This window comes from Lutra lutra, chromosome 15 (genome assembly GCF_902655055.1).
Source record: "Lutra lutra chromosome 15, mLutLut1.2, whole genome shotgun sequence".
NCBI classification, from domain to species: Eukaryota; Metazoa; Chordata; class Mammalia; order Carnivora; family Mustelidae; genus Lutra; species Lutra lutra.
In genome coordinates this window covers 3565529-3577942 of record NC_062292.1, presented here as the reverse complement: position 1 = coordinate 3577942, position 12414 = coordinate 3565529, and the positions used below count along the sequence as shown (strand labels likewise).

General features: G+C 37.5%; 1 protein-coding gene across 3 annotated transcripts in view; it reads left to right on the top strand.

The window, feature by feature from the left end:
• Positions 1-11303, top strand: part of VAMP4 (vesicle associated membrane protein 4) — a 42687-nt gene extending 31384 nt beyond the window's left edge. For all 3 annotated transcript variants that reach the window (XM_047704013.1, XM_047704010.1, XM_047704012.1), the window contains exons 5-8: positions 4146-4246; positions 5709-5788; positions 8603-8654; positions 11090-11303. In XM_047704013.1, coding sequence (XP_047559969.1) covers positions 4146-4246; positions 5709-5788; positions 8603-8654; positions 11090-11118 — 262 coding nt within the window. In that variant the 3' untranslated portion in view covers positions 11119-11303. The remainder of the gene's footprint in view (positions 1-4145; positions 4247-5708; positions 5789-8602; positions 8655-11089) is intronic.
• Positions 11304-12414: the final 1111 nt, after the last annotated feature.

Here is a 12414-nt window from a genome sequence, read left to right as displayed (position 1 = left end):
GCCTATATAAAATGTATGATTCCCTTTGGAACGTTTTCTTTGCTTTTCTGTTAAATTATAGCTTTATAAATGCACTTCTAGTGAATTATAGGCATCCTCTGTTGGGGTAGGGTATTTCCTAACTATAGTTTTGGTCCAGTCAATTTAACTTTATAAAAAAGGTCCCCAAGGAATGTTCCATGATGCAACAGAAATATATATATATATAGTTGCAAAAATACAACATAACTTTAAAACCTTCTTTCGTCAACAGTACCTTAAAAAGCCACAAGATGGGGGTGTTAACTATGAAAATAAGTTTTTTTCTTTAGAGTATTTGTTGCAGAGCATGATTTTTCTTTCCCTAATAGAAGATCATTGACATTAAGCACAAGCGAAGTGTTAGGTTTTGGTGCTGAGTGTTTAAAAAACATTGTTATATCTAATTCTCACAAGTGAGAGATGATCATTTTCATCAAAAGGTGAGAAAGTATGACTCAAGGAGGCTTGCCATGGACACTACTACCCCATGCAGTTTCCCTGTTGATAAATGGAATAGAGGCATTTCAGGAATGCAGGTGCTGTCAGGCCCTAAGGATGATTTAAATCAACATGGGAATATCTTTTCCTTTCTGTATATCTTTATCCTTTCCTGGGTATGTTCTCTCCTGTGCCCTTCTTTCTACCATATGACTCTCCTTTAACCGGAAATGATATAAATCTCCACACCCTCCTTTACAAACTTGTTTTTCCTTTGAGTTCTTAATTTTCTGTTCTAATTTATAACATCATCTCCTGACACTCAGTTGCTCAAATTACAAATCTCTCTACCCTTTTCTTGCTTCTACCCTTTCTTGCCCCAACTTCTTCACTAGTGTCTAGTTAATCACCTGGCACCTGAAGTATCCCCTCTTCTTATATATTATCCCTTAGCCCACTGTCAGCTGTCAGCCTCCTTCGTTACTCTACCCAATTCACACTTACCCCTTAAAACTCATTGCCAGGACCTTGCTGCCGTCTCTCTCTGGTCCAGGCTGCACAGCTGATGCCACAGTTTCCTTCCATTACGCCACGCACTGCGCGGCGGTAGAATCATGGACCCTGGTTTTCCCCGGGAGACTAATCTTCCTGAAGATCGGACTTAAACCCTTCTTCACATTGGTGTCCTCAATAAATAGTATAATAATAACTCCTTAGTAAATGTTTTTTTGAATGAATGAATGCCTATTTCTATCAGGCATATTTCACATGACCTAGGAAATAAAAGGATGAGTGGGACAGTCTCTGCTTTTAAGGCATTTAAAGTGTAGTAAGGATAAGATCAACATAAAATACAAGTAGAGATCAGTATTATAATTGCTATGAAAATGTGTAATCTCATGGGAGATATGTTACCATTTGTTTTTAAAGAATTATCCTTTATATTAAAATAAGTAGATAATTTTTTATAGAAGTTGCATTCTGGGCATGAGAACATCTTGAAATACAGAAACACAATTATGAGATTTTCCATTCAGTAAAGGTTTTACAGGGACGCTTGGGTGGCTCAGTTGGTTAAGCAGCTGCCTTCGGCTCAGGTCATGATCCCAGCGTCCTGGGATCGAGTCCCACATCGGGCTCCCCGCTGAGCAGGGAGCCTGCTTCTCCCTCTGCCTGCCACTCTGTCTGCCTGTGCTCACTCTCTCTGACAAATAAATAAAATCTTAAAAAAAAAAAAAAGGTTTTACAATAGAGGGCTTAAGAGTGTTATACCAGCAGACAGTAATATGTGAAAGAGAAAGAAGCAATTTGTTAATTAATCCTTAGCAGAAAAAATAAAATGTTGGTTGGTTTCTCTTAGTGAGAGATTTATTACATGTGTGCCATGTTGTTGAGGTAGTACTTAGGTTTTGACAATCTAGTAAAAATTAATCTGGAATTCTATGGGTTCTGTCCCAGTTAATCTGCCCTTATCCATGAGGTCTTTTGCTTATGGGGATTCTAGGACCAGAGTTGCTTCTTCAGGTTTTTGTTTTTGTTTTAAAATGTATAGGGCATCAGTATCCATAATAGCCATGATCTGATCACGTGGAGGGGTGCGGTCTCTGTTGCCCACACCCACCCCGCAGTACTGCCTTACTGTAGGCTCTTGTCATCTCTTGCAAATGACAAAAAGTAAACCACCTTGGGAGTTTCAAGATTGGTCCTCGATGAACAATAGCTGTATCTCTGTTACAGTTCTCAGAGTTCAGTGGAGGCCTCTACGTTCCCTGCCTTTTCTCTTTCTCAAGTAAATGGGTATGCTTTGCAGGACTTGTACCCTAATTGTTAGCTTATTCAACAAATGTTCATCAAACAGGTGCTCTCCCAGGCACTGTTGCTGATTTGGGGGCTGCAAAAGTGAACGAAGTGGGCAAGGCTTCGTTGTTCATCAAGCTTAGCTTCTAGTGGGGGAAAGGCAGGAAACAGCTACGTACTTTCACTTAGTGTTAGATGCATTCAGTAGAGAAGTGGGACAGAGAGACAGGCTGTGTCACAGCTCTGAAGGTTCATTCAGTGCACTCATTCCGCATTTGAACGTAAGTTCCATGAGAGCTGGGATTGTCTGCTTTGTTCATTCCTGTCGTAAAACAACACATAGTGGGCTCTCATTGATTACTGAACACATGAATTGCTTAAGTGTTTGTGCCATTACTCTTATATAGGATGAACATCTTTAGCTCTTCGTTTAGGTGATTAGAAATTTCAACAAGCCTTCTTAGGGATTCAGAGGCTTTTTCAGATCTTTTTGGGCAGAAAAGAGAGTTCTGTGTGTTGTGGCTTGGTTGTACTTCAGTCCGAAGTCCTTCTGTAGGATCTGTGTGGCAACACAGAATTCTGGGGAGCTGTGATGAGCCCTGAAGTCCATGTGTGGATAATCAGAGGGTTTACATAGTACTTTTCACTTAAGAAGAAAGGACTGTTATCAAACATAGTCATTGCTACTTGAATCTGCGACTACTCTGAAAGCACCTGTGTCTAAATGGATCTTCATTTTGATTTTAAAAGAAACTTTGAAGATACAGGTCTCCAAAGGGAAGAGGTAAAACTCATAAAATTATGCATCCATACCTCACCCCTGACTCACTGGGGAATAGAGGGCACAGACAAGGTGTATATTGTGAGGTTTTATCTAAAACAGTGTAGGTGGTAATTGATACAATTCTTTCTTCCCCAATTAGAAACAACAGTTGCGTATCCTTATATAGTATATGTGTGTGTTTATGTAAAGTATTTTATATATATATATATATATGGTTGCTAGCCTGCAATCCAGTACATTTTAAATATTATGTGAGTAGTAAGAACTATGAGTTCACTTTATTTCTCCTTTTAAATATTTCACTGGCATGGCAATTTTATGAGGTAATTTAAAATTTTTGTCTAAGAGAACAGAGGAAAACTAAATACTAAATTATTAAACATTTCTGTGTTTGTGTACTCAAGGTAAGTCCTGATGAATGAATGAATGAAGATTAAGTCTTTAGTAAACCGTCTGAAATTCGGTTAGAACAGGCCCTCATCACCTAACGTAAAGGAGGAAATTATATTTTCATTTTGAAAAACAGCAAAAAAATGTTTCCTCTCTCCTCCCTCTTGGGTGCTTCAGAACCTTCGCGGCTGTGCTCGTCTTAAACCTGTTTAAGAGAGAACTGATGAGCAGAGAACAGTTAACACCTGGACCCTCCTCGTACATTTCCAGCTTGGAAAGCGAGTACTGTCATAAGCTAATCGCACACCAGGGCAAACTCCTTTGTTAGCCTTAGTGTGTAAACTGCATCAGAAGTAGGTTACAGCTGCCTCTGTGGGATGGCCCAGTAGCCTAAGGAAAAGAAAATGAAAGTGATTACTTAGAGTTAAGCTATTTGACTAAGATCTGCAGTTACTGAACACTGGAAATTTGTAGGGACAAGGCTAACCTATCTTTAAGTGAAATAGGACTTTCACTTATAGTATCTTTAATTTCTTGAGTACTCAAGGCCACAAATGGAAGGGCCATGCTACCCAGCCTTCACTTAAACATTTTATAGTTGAGTATTTTTCTGAAAACTTGCTATTTTCTATCATGGAATTTTTCTGATGAACGTTTCAAAAATTAAAAAATGCTCAAAAGAAAAAGTAATTTTTAAATCTTTCTTTTAAACTAGTGTTCAGAATCAGGTGGATGAAGTTATTGATGTCATGCAAGAAAATATTACAAAGGTAATTGAAAGAGGGGAGAGACTAGATGAACTACAGGACAAATCAGGTACAGATACTTCATATATTTCTTGATATTATTAATCTGTGTTGTGATAGTTTATTTCTCCTTCCATTTCTCTAGCCAGAGTTTAGGAATCCTGGTTTAGGAAAATGATACTTGGTTCTTAAGTTTGTGATTTTAGTATTTTAACTTTAGCTCCCTTTACTTGAATCACTTACTGCATTAATTGTTGGGTTAAGAATGGAAAATTTTTTAATTTATTGTTGAACAGTTAGAGTAGAATTTTTTTTTGCCTTATGTTCATGAGCACTGTATTTCTTATGATCTCAAGAAGGAAAAATCTGATCACTTCTTCTCAACACTTATGTCAAACTTAATCTGATATTTTTATTTTAGGCTTTTTCTGATAACTTAGTAACATTTCTTTACTGACAAATGTTAGTCCCTGTACTTTTAACAGTTACTGGCACATGTTCGTTTCTCAAATATTGTTTCAGTGACGAAGGACTAAATACCTCACTCATCCTTGAGAGACTTATCGAACCACAAAACTTAACCACTTTTAAAAGTCGTCGTTTTACTTCAGGCCATTTCACAGTTTATTTATCCTGTTAAATTGTCCTGTTAAATGTTTGAGTTGTTTCAGATCTTTTTCACTATTAAACAGGTTTGTAGTGGGCATGCTTGCACATGTCTCCTTGTATGCGCGTATGAAAGTTTTCTCTAGGGTATGTAACTAGGAATACATGGCTGTTTATTTATTTAAATATTTTATTTATTTATTTGTCAGAGAGAGAGCGAGCGAGCTAGCGCACAAGCAGGCAGAGAGTCAGGCAGAGGCAGAGAGAGAGAGAAGCAGGCTCCCCACCAAGCAAGGAGCCCGATGCGGGACTCATCCCAGGACCCCGGGATCATGACCTGAGCCAAAGGCAGCGGCTTAACCCACTGAGCCACCCGGGCGCCCCTAAATTGCTGTTTATTAGGGGACAGATATTTTCAGCTTCACTAGATACTGTCAGATTATTCGAAGTCCTTAGATCTCTGCCGGGTTTTATCCTTACTAGCTGTATATGAGAGTTTCTACTGTTCCATAGCCTCAATACAACTGATACTGTCCCAGCAAAAATAAATAAATTTCATTATTTTACTTCAAAATCACTTTTTATATCTTCTAAGAATCTAACCTTTTCTACATGCCAATTTTTTTCATAGGTGTGTCAAGTATTTTAAGTTTTAAAGAGTATTTTCTTACCAGAATTCAAAAGTTTATGTGAAAGCATTGAGACCCTGGGAAAAATAGCCTACAGTCATTTTTTGCTTCCATGCCCTCCCCCCCAGTACAGATTGCCAGAGTTTGTGGGTGGAGGAAAGGGAGGATGTTGTTTTCATGCTTAAAAGGGACTACATTTGCAGGAGTAGAAATTAATATTTTCTTGTCTTTGTGTGACTAGATAAAAGATTCCTGTTATGTCGTTTAATCCTTCTCTCCATCCTCTATGTGATATAGAAAGCTTATCGGATAACGCAACTGCTTTTAGCAACAGATCCAAACAACTTCGGAGGCAAATGTGGTGGCGTGGATGCAAAGTAAGTCAGAACACTGAGTAAGTTGCCCAGCATCTCAGAGGGTCTTCAAAGGCTAGAGGGCCTCTGGATCTGAAGCTCTGTGAGGACGGGGACTACCATTGCCTTGTTTATAATAGCTGCTGAACTTGGGGCATGCTGGGACTCAGCAAATATTTGTTGAATTAATAGTTTGGGGGACACGAATAACTAAAGAAATCAAGCAGTCCCACCTTTTATTAATAATTTAGCTACTTACACTCTTACTACTTTGTAAGAAATACAAATTTTTCATGTTATTATTAGTACCTTTTTGGGTCAACTTAAAGTGTTACAGAGATATTAAAAAGATGGAATGGAAGCTAGAGAAAAATACAGTTTTCTGTTGGAAGGGAAAAAAATAAAACCGTTTATATGTCAGAATCCATTATGACAAATGAAGCTTTAAAAAAGTTTCACTATCCTTTATTATTCCAGAGAAATAAGAGAAATATTTAACTAGGAAAAACATGAGAATTGATATATCCATTAACATATTTTTGCAAAAACATTTTATAGAAATGAATTTGCCTCTTAAATACGTCTAAGCATTAAACAGCAAATGTTTTGTCTACGGCCATACCACCCTGTACGCGCCTGATCTCATCTGATCTCGGAAGCTAAGCAGGGTTGGGCCTGGTTAGTACTTGGATGGGAAACAGCAAATGTTTTAAGATTTTTTTCGTGAATTTCATGTCACATGAGTTTTTTTTCCTCCCAATTTTTGAGTTTGTTGAAAATCTTAGACATAAACTCATTGTTTTTAATCTCTTATTTTCAAGCTTAGTGATAACTTTATAAACTTGATATTGCCTTATGCTAAGGATTTCTTCCGAGAATTTCCTTGGATTTACTTGTTTTTGTCTGTTGACTTGTTGAATCAGCTTACTTTCAGAAATAGAACGGAGGAAAAAGTCAGGTTTCATTGTTCCCCTTGTCAGGAATTTTAATTTTGGCTTAAATTTTTATTCTTTTTTTTTTTTTTTTAAAGATTTTATTTATTTATTTGTCAGAGAGAGAGAGAGATCACAAGTAGGCTGAGAGGCAGGCTGAGGCAGAGGGAGAAGCAGGTTCCCTGCCAAGCAAGGAGCCCGATGTGGGACTCGATCCCAGGACGCTGGGATCATGACCTGAGCCGAAGGCAGCAGCTTAACCAACTGAGCCACCCAGGCATCCCTTAAATTTTTATTCTTTAAAAAATAAATTTCCCCTTTAAAAAATAAGTTTTCCATTTTTATAGATGTTCTCTACTCTGTAGTCTGATTTAGAAGACCAAAGCGTCCATGGGCCTCTCACTTCCTTTCCCCATACAGACACGTGACCCGTTCATGTAGTCACAAAAAGATGACCATAATGTGCATTTTGTCTAGCTTTTCTTAGCCATATCTAAATCAGATCAGAGGAACAGTATGCTTTTTTTTTTAAACAGTGTGTTTTTAAGGAGAAAAATTGAATTATATTTTTAAATTACATATGAATTATGTTTCTGAATAGTCCTTATATCACTGCCATTTTCTGGATTGACTTAGATGAGTTAGGAAAGGATAAGGATAGAAATCAGATTAGAGGTTGCCAATGGCTAAGAGTAGGGAGGTGGATACTGACTAGAACAGGTCATGAGGGAACTTTTTGGAGTGATGGAAATGCCTTATGTTTGACTAATGGTGGTGTTGGACAACTGTACATTTGTCAAAACCCACCAAAATGCACTTTAAAAGCGTCAGTTTTACTCTAGATAAGGTATATTTCAATAAACCTGACTTTAAAAATAAGTGAACAAAATTATCCAATAGGTGAAGTGGGAGAATTTCAACATTGTTTTGTTATCATAGTTAATTTTAATAGGCACCTGGTGTCCAAATTGCAAAGCTTCCGTGTGTTCTCTTAGGCACTTTGTTCTTGTCATAAATGTGATGCCACTAAAATGTTACCAGTAGCTCTAGTTTAGAAACATTAAAGCTGCTCCTGGTTGCTGTTTCTGGTGCTCATGTGTTTATAGTAGTGGGCATCTTTTTTTTAATTAACGAACCGTCTTTAATCAATTGTGAAATGTTTGATAAAATCAGACTTGAATTTGAATTCATCAGGAAAATCAAACCAATTTATAGTTTACACATTTTAGGATTAAATGAGGAATGAGACAGTTTTACAGAGAGCTGTGAGCTGAAAATATTAAGCAGCTAAGTACTATCTTAAGGTTTCTCCTCTCAACTGTGAAACTGGCCAAGAGTGCTCTTAGGCAAGTTATTTATTAAATCAGGTTATTAAATGACTGTATCCTCAAAATGGAGACAAAAATGCCAAGAAAGAGAGTAAGGGGCACAAAAACTAATAGAATTCTCATATACTTTGAGATGAAGTGCTATAAAAAAAATGCCGCCTTACGCGGAGAGAATGAGTTACATTAGATGCCTGTGTTACTCCTTGTATCCTGACACTTGTGAACAGAGTTGGTAAAATTTCATACTTTTCTTGGCCTCATATTAGAAATAAGCACGAGAAGTCATAGATAGACACAGTGTTCAAGCCAATGAAACCTTTGATTCTTACTGTTTACTGTGCAGTACAGCCTTGAACATAAAATCCAGGCAAAAACTCCTGAATCTGGGAACTCTGATTATTTATAAAAAGATGCAAATAGTCAGCAAGTTCACATAAGAAGAAATTGGACAAGCTTTCAAGGGATAAGCCTATTCATTGATTCATTGATGAGTTAGTATAATGTAATAAAGAATAGTTTTGACTTTATTAACAAGTCAAACATTAATACCTATCTTAATGCCTTTTTGTGTCTTGTAGATAAAAGCCATCATGGCTTTGGTTGCGGTTATCCTTTTGCTAGTGATTATCAGTAAGTATTTACTATATTAGTAATTTGGGGCAGTATCATTTGTTTCAGAGTTTATTCTAATCTCTTATTTTCAGTTGATCTAGTTTGATTATGTCAGGACTGAGTAAAGACTTCTGACCCAGATTAGGACCTCTTAACGTACTAGGGTCTGTGGATCTCTGAAAATGTCCTTAAATTGTCTGAAAAATTGTACTGTGAATATGCATGTGCACATTTTTATGGGGAGAGTCTGTTTTTTATCGGATTCTCAGAGAGAATCCTGCCTACTCCCCCAACACACACACCCACAAATACAGGGGGAGCTCTTTGTTCTAGGCCAAAGGTGACGACTGTTCCATCCATCTTCCATTAACTTCAGGTATGAAAGTTTTTAATTTCATAATACTTTGTTTGGAGGACAAGTCCAACTAGATTTTCTCCATATGATGGTTTTTGGTTGTGTTGTTTTGGTTTGGTTTTAGATTTGAACTTGATTTCAATCATTAAAACTTAACTCTTCTCTTTTTCCCCATAATGTTATTAAAGTTAGATCATTTTTTTTTTTAAGATTTTTATTTATTTATTTGACAGACAGAGATCACAAGTAGGCAGAGAGGCAAGCAGAGAGAGAGGAAGGGAAGCAGGCTCCCTGCTGAGCAGAGAGCCCCATGCGGGGCTCGATCCCAGGACCCTGGGATCATGACCTGAGCTGAAGGCAGAGGCTTTAACCCACTGAGCCACCCAGGCGCCCCAAAGTTAGATCATTTTTATTACCTCCTTTTCTCCAAGGCCTCTTTACCTGTGTTTATAGGGATTTTATGAAGATATATAAAGTGTCTCAAAAATAACCATTTGAAAAACTCCATGTTGATACTTTTTTCTTTTTTAAAGATTTTATTTATTTGACAGAGCGAGCACAAGCAGGGGAAGCAGGAGAGGGAGAAGCAGGCTTCCTGCTGAGCAGGAAACCCAGTGTGGGGCTCCATCCCAGACTTCTGGGATCATGACCTGAGCCGAAGGCAGACACTTAACCGACTGAGCCTGAGACTCCTTTTAAACGGAAAAGTTTGTTCGTGGATTCTGTGTTTGTGGCTTCACCCAAAACACTGATGTGTAAGCCAGAAATCAGTCCTGGAGGTCCTTCCCCGATTGGTGGCAGGTGTGTTCAGAGCAGTGAAAAATCAGCCTCCTGCAGTGTATGTTCCCAGCCGATGTCTAAGCAGGCCGTGCTCTGCCTATCAAGTTTCGGCTCTCATAACCAAGTCTTTCTAAGTCTTTTTAGTGCCCCATTTCTCACATTTTTGTGCATTTTGTTTTATGAGTTCTCTGTTGAAAATGGTCCCCAAGCTCATGTTAAAGTGCTGGCTAGCATTGCTAAGCTCAAGAAGGCAGCGATGGGCCTTCCGGAAAACACCTGTGTTCGATAAGCTTCATTTAGGCATAAGTTGTAGTGCTGTTGGCCAGAAGTTCAATGTTCATGAATCAACAACATATATAAAGGTTATCTTTGAACAGAAACACAAGGTTATATATGGACTGGTTGACAAAAATGTAACCAGAGGCTTGCAGGAATTTAACCCTGTATTTTCTATAGGAACGAGGGTTTATTATTCACTAATTGAGTATTTGTAGTGACTTTATAACTACTGTACACACCAAGAATCAACCATATATTTATGGAGGATAATTTGGAAAATGTGGAATAAAGTATAAAGAAGAAAATAAAATTCAGCTGTAATCCTACTATACAGAGAGAGCCACTGTTAATATAAGTATCATGTATACGTCAAGTTTTATCCTATTAAGATGTTAAGCATGTTTTTCAAAAACTAATATACTTTAATATTATTTAATAACCTGTGAAAATATGTTTAAAATCTTTAACATTTTAAAAATATTGTAGCAGCTGTATGCTATGGTAATACCATAATCTGTTTGATCAAAATGCCAATTTAGTGGCCCCTGGCTGGCTCAGCCAGCAGAGCATGTGACTCTCGGTCTTGGGGCTGCAACCCATGTTGGGTATGGAAATCGTTTACAATCTTCAAAGAAAGAAATGCCAATGTTAGACATTTAGTTTGTTTTATGATATTTTTGCTTATCATTCACATTTGTTATCTTTCGTCTCAGATAAAAGTTCCTCCCTGGGGCTCCTGGGTGGCTCAGTCAGTTAAGCGTCTGACTCTTGATTTCAGCTCAGGTCATGGTCTCCGAGCTGTGAGATGGAACCTTACGTGGGGCTCCGAGCTCAGTGCTCAGCAGGGGGTCTGCTTGAGCTTCTCCCTCTTCCCCTTCCTGCCTGCTCCATGTACACACGTTCTCTCTAAAACGAATAAATAAAAAGCTCCTTCCTCGTTCCCTATTTCCAAAAGTAGACTGCTACATTTAGGAAGACTGTTTTTAACGTACCATCTGAATCAGATTTTGACAGGTTCCTTTTTCACTTTCTCTGGCAGTTCTTCCAGTCTTGAAATACCGTGCTTGATTTGGTGGCAGACGTCTTCATCACACAAAATCTGGGACAATAATAGATTGCTGCGTAATTTAAATGAAACTTATGTATATAACTTTCAAAACTTCTTTTTCAAGAAACTAAGAGGCAAGTATCACTTCAAATTGGAGCATTGAGAATGTCCAGTTTTCTTCTTCCCTTCGAACAAAATGGTTTTTTTTAAAAATTATGTTTAAGGCAAAGATAACCAGCCTCTCTTTTGCCGTATTCCAAGGATCTAATTTGAAACTAGATACTTGCCAGTTCATTGTTTGTACATGGAATTAAACAGTGATCATAATATTTCATACTGTTACTATAAAGACTTGCATTATGGCATCGACATGGGGGTGAGACTGGGAGTCCAGAAGCCTATGTAGAGTACTAAAACATGCATAGCCATTCCATCAATATTTGCAAGATTCTTCTCACATTACGATTGCTTTGCAAGCAATTTCCACATGTTTATGGGTGTAACAAAAGCTAAATGTAAATGTTGCTACCTTCAGCTATAACTAAAACATTCCAGTAAACCTATTTTTGACTGTAAAAGGGAATGTGTAGTAATTTTTTGGCATATGGACTATGGAAATGGAAAACTTAAATACAAAAAGTGTAGTATGGCACCATAAAACCGGAGATAATAAAATTATTGGAGAACATCATTGGAGTGTTTGAAAGTGAACAGCATGGTCCAGTCTGTTTCCAGTTAGCCTCCAATAAGGAGGAACCACACATAATGTGAGTAAATGAAATCCACAGGTAACTTATTCTCTAATCTTACTTTGATAGCTTCCCTCTTTAACTTCAACTAGTCCCTCTGCCAGAAGTGCTCAATATAGCAAAATCATTGCTCAGAATTTGCTACTTTTGCATTTCCTAATCATCCCCCGAGAGATGCATGTTGTTTAGTCAAATGTCAAATTAGCCAATAGTGATGCGTCTAGAAAGTCAGGAGGTAATCATCCATCATCAGTAACCAAATAGAGTCACCATTAATTTAAATGTTTTTACAGCAATAAAATGTAATATTAATGTTAAAATGTGCCAGCCTCCTTCTGTTGTTTAAACAAGTCAAAGTGAAAAGACATAGTCCTCAAATGTGTTCGAGGAGGAAGCTTTATAATAAAATTGGAGGTCCTGCAGAAACTTGTGCACATGGATATGGTGACTATATATATGTATATAACTAAATTTGAAATGCGGTTAATAGAAGACCCAGTATTGAAACGGGAAAGACAAATGATCCTGTATAGGTTTTATTTCTTTGGTCATTTTAATTCAGAATGT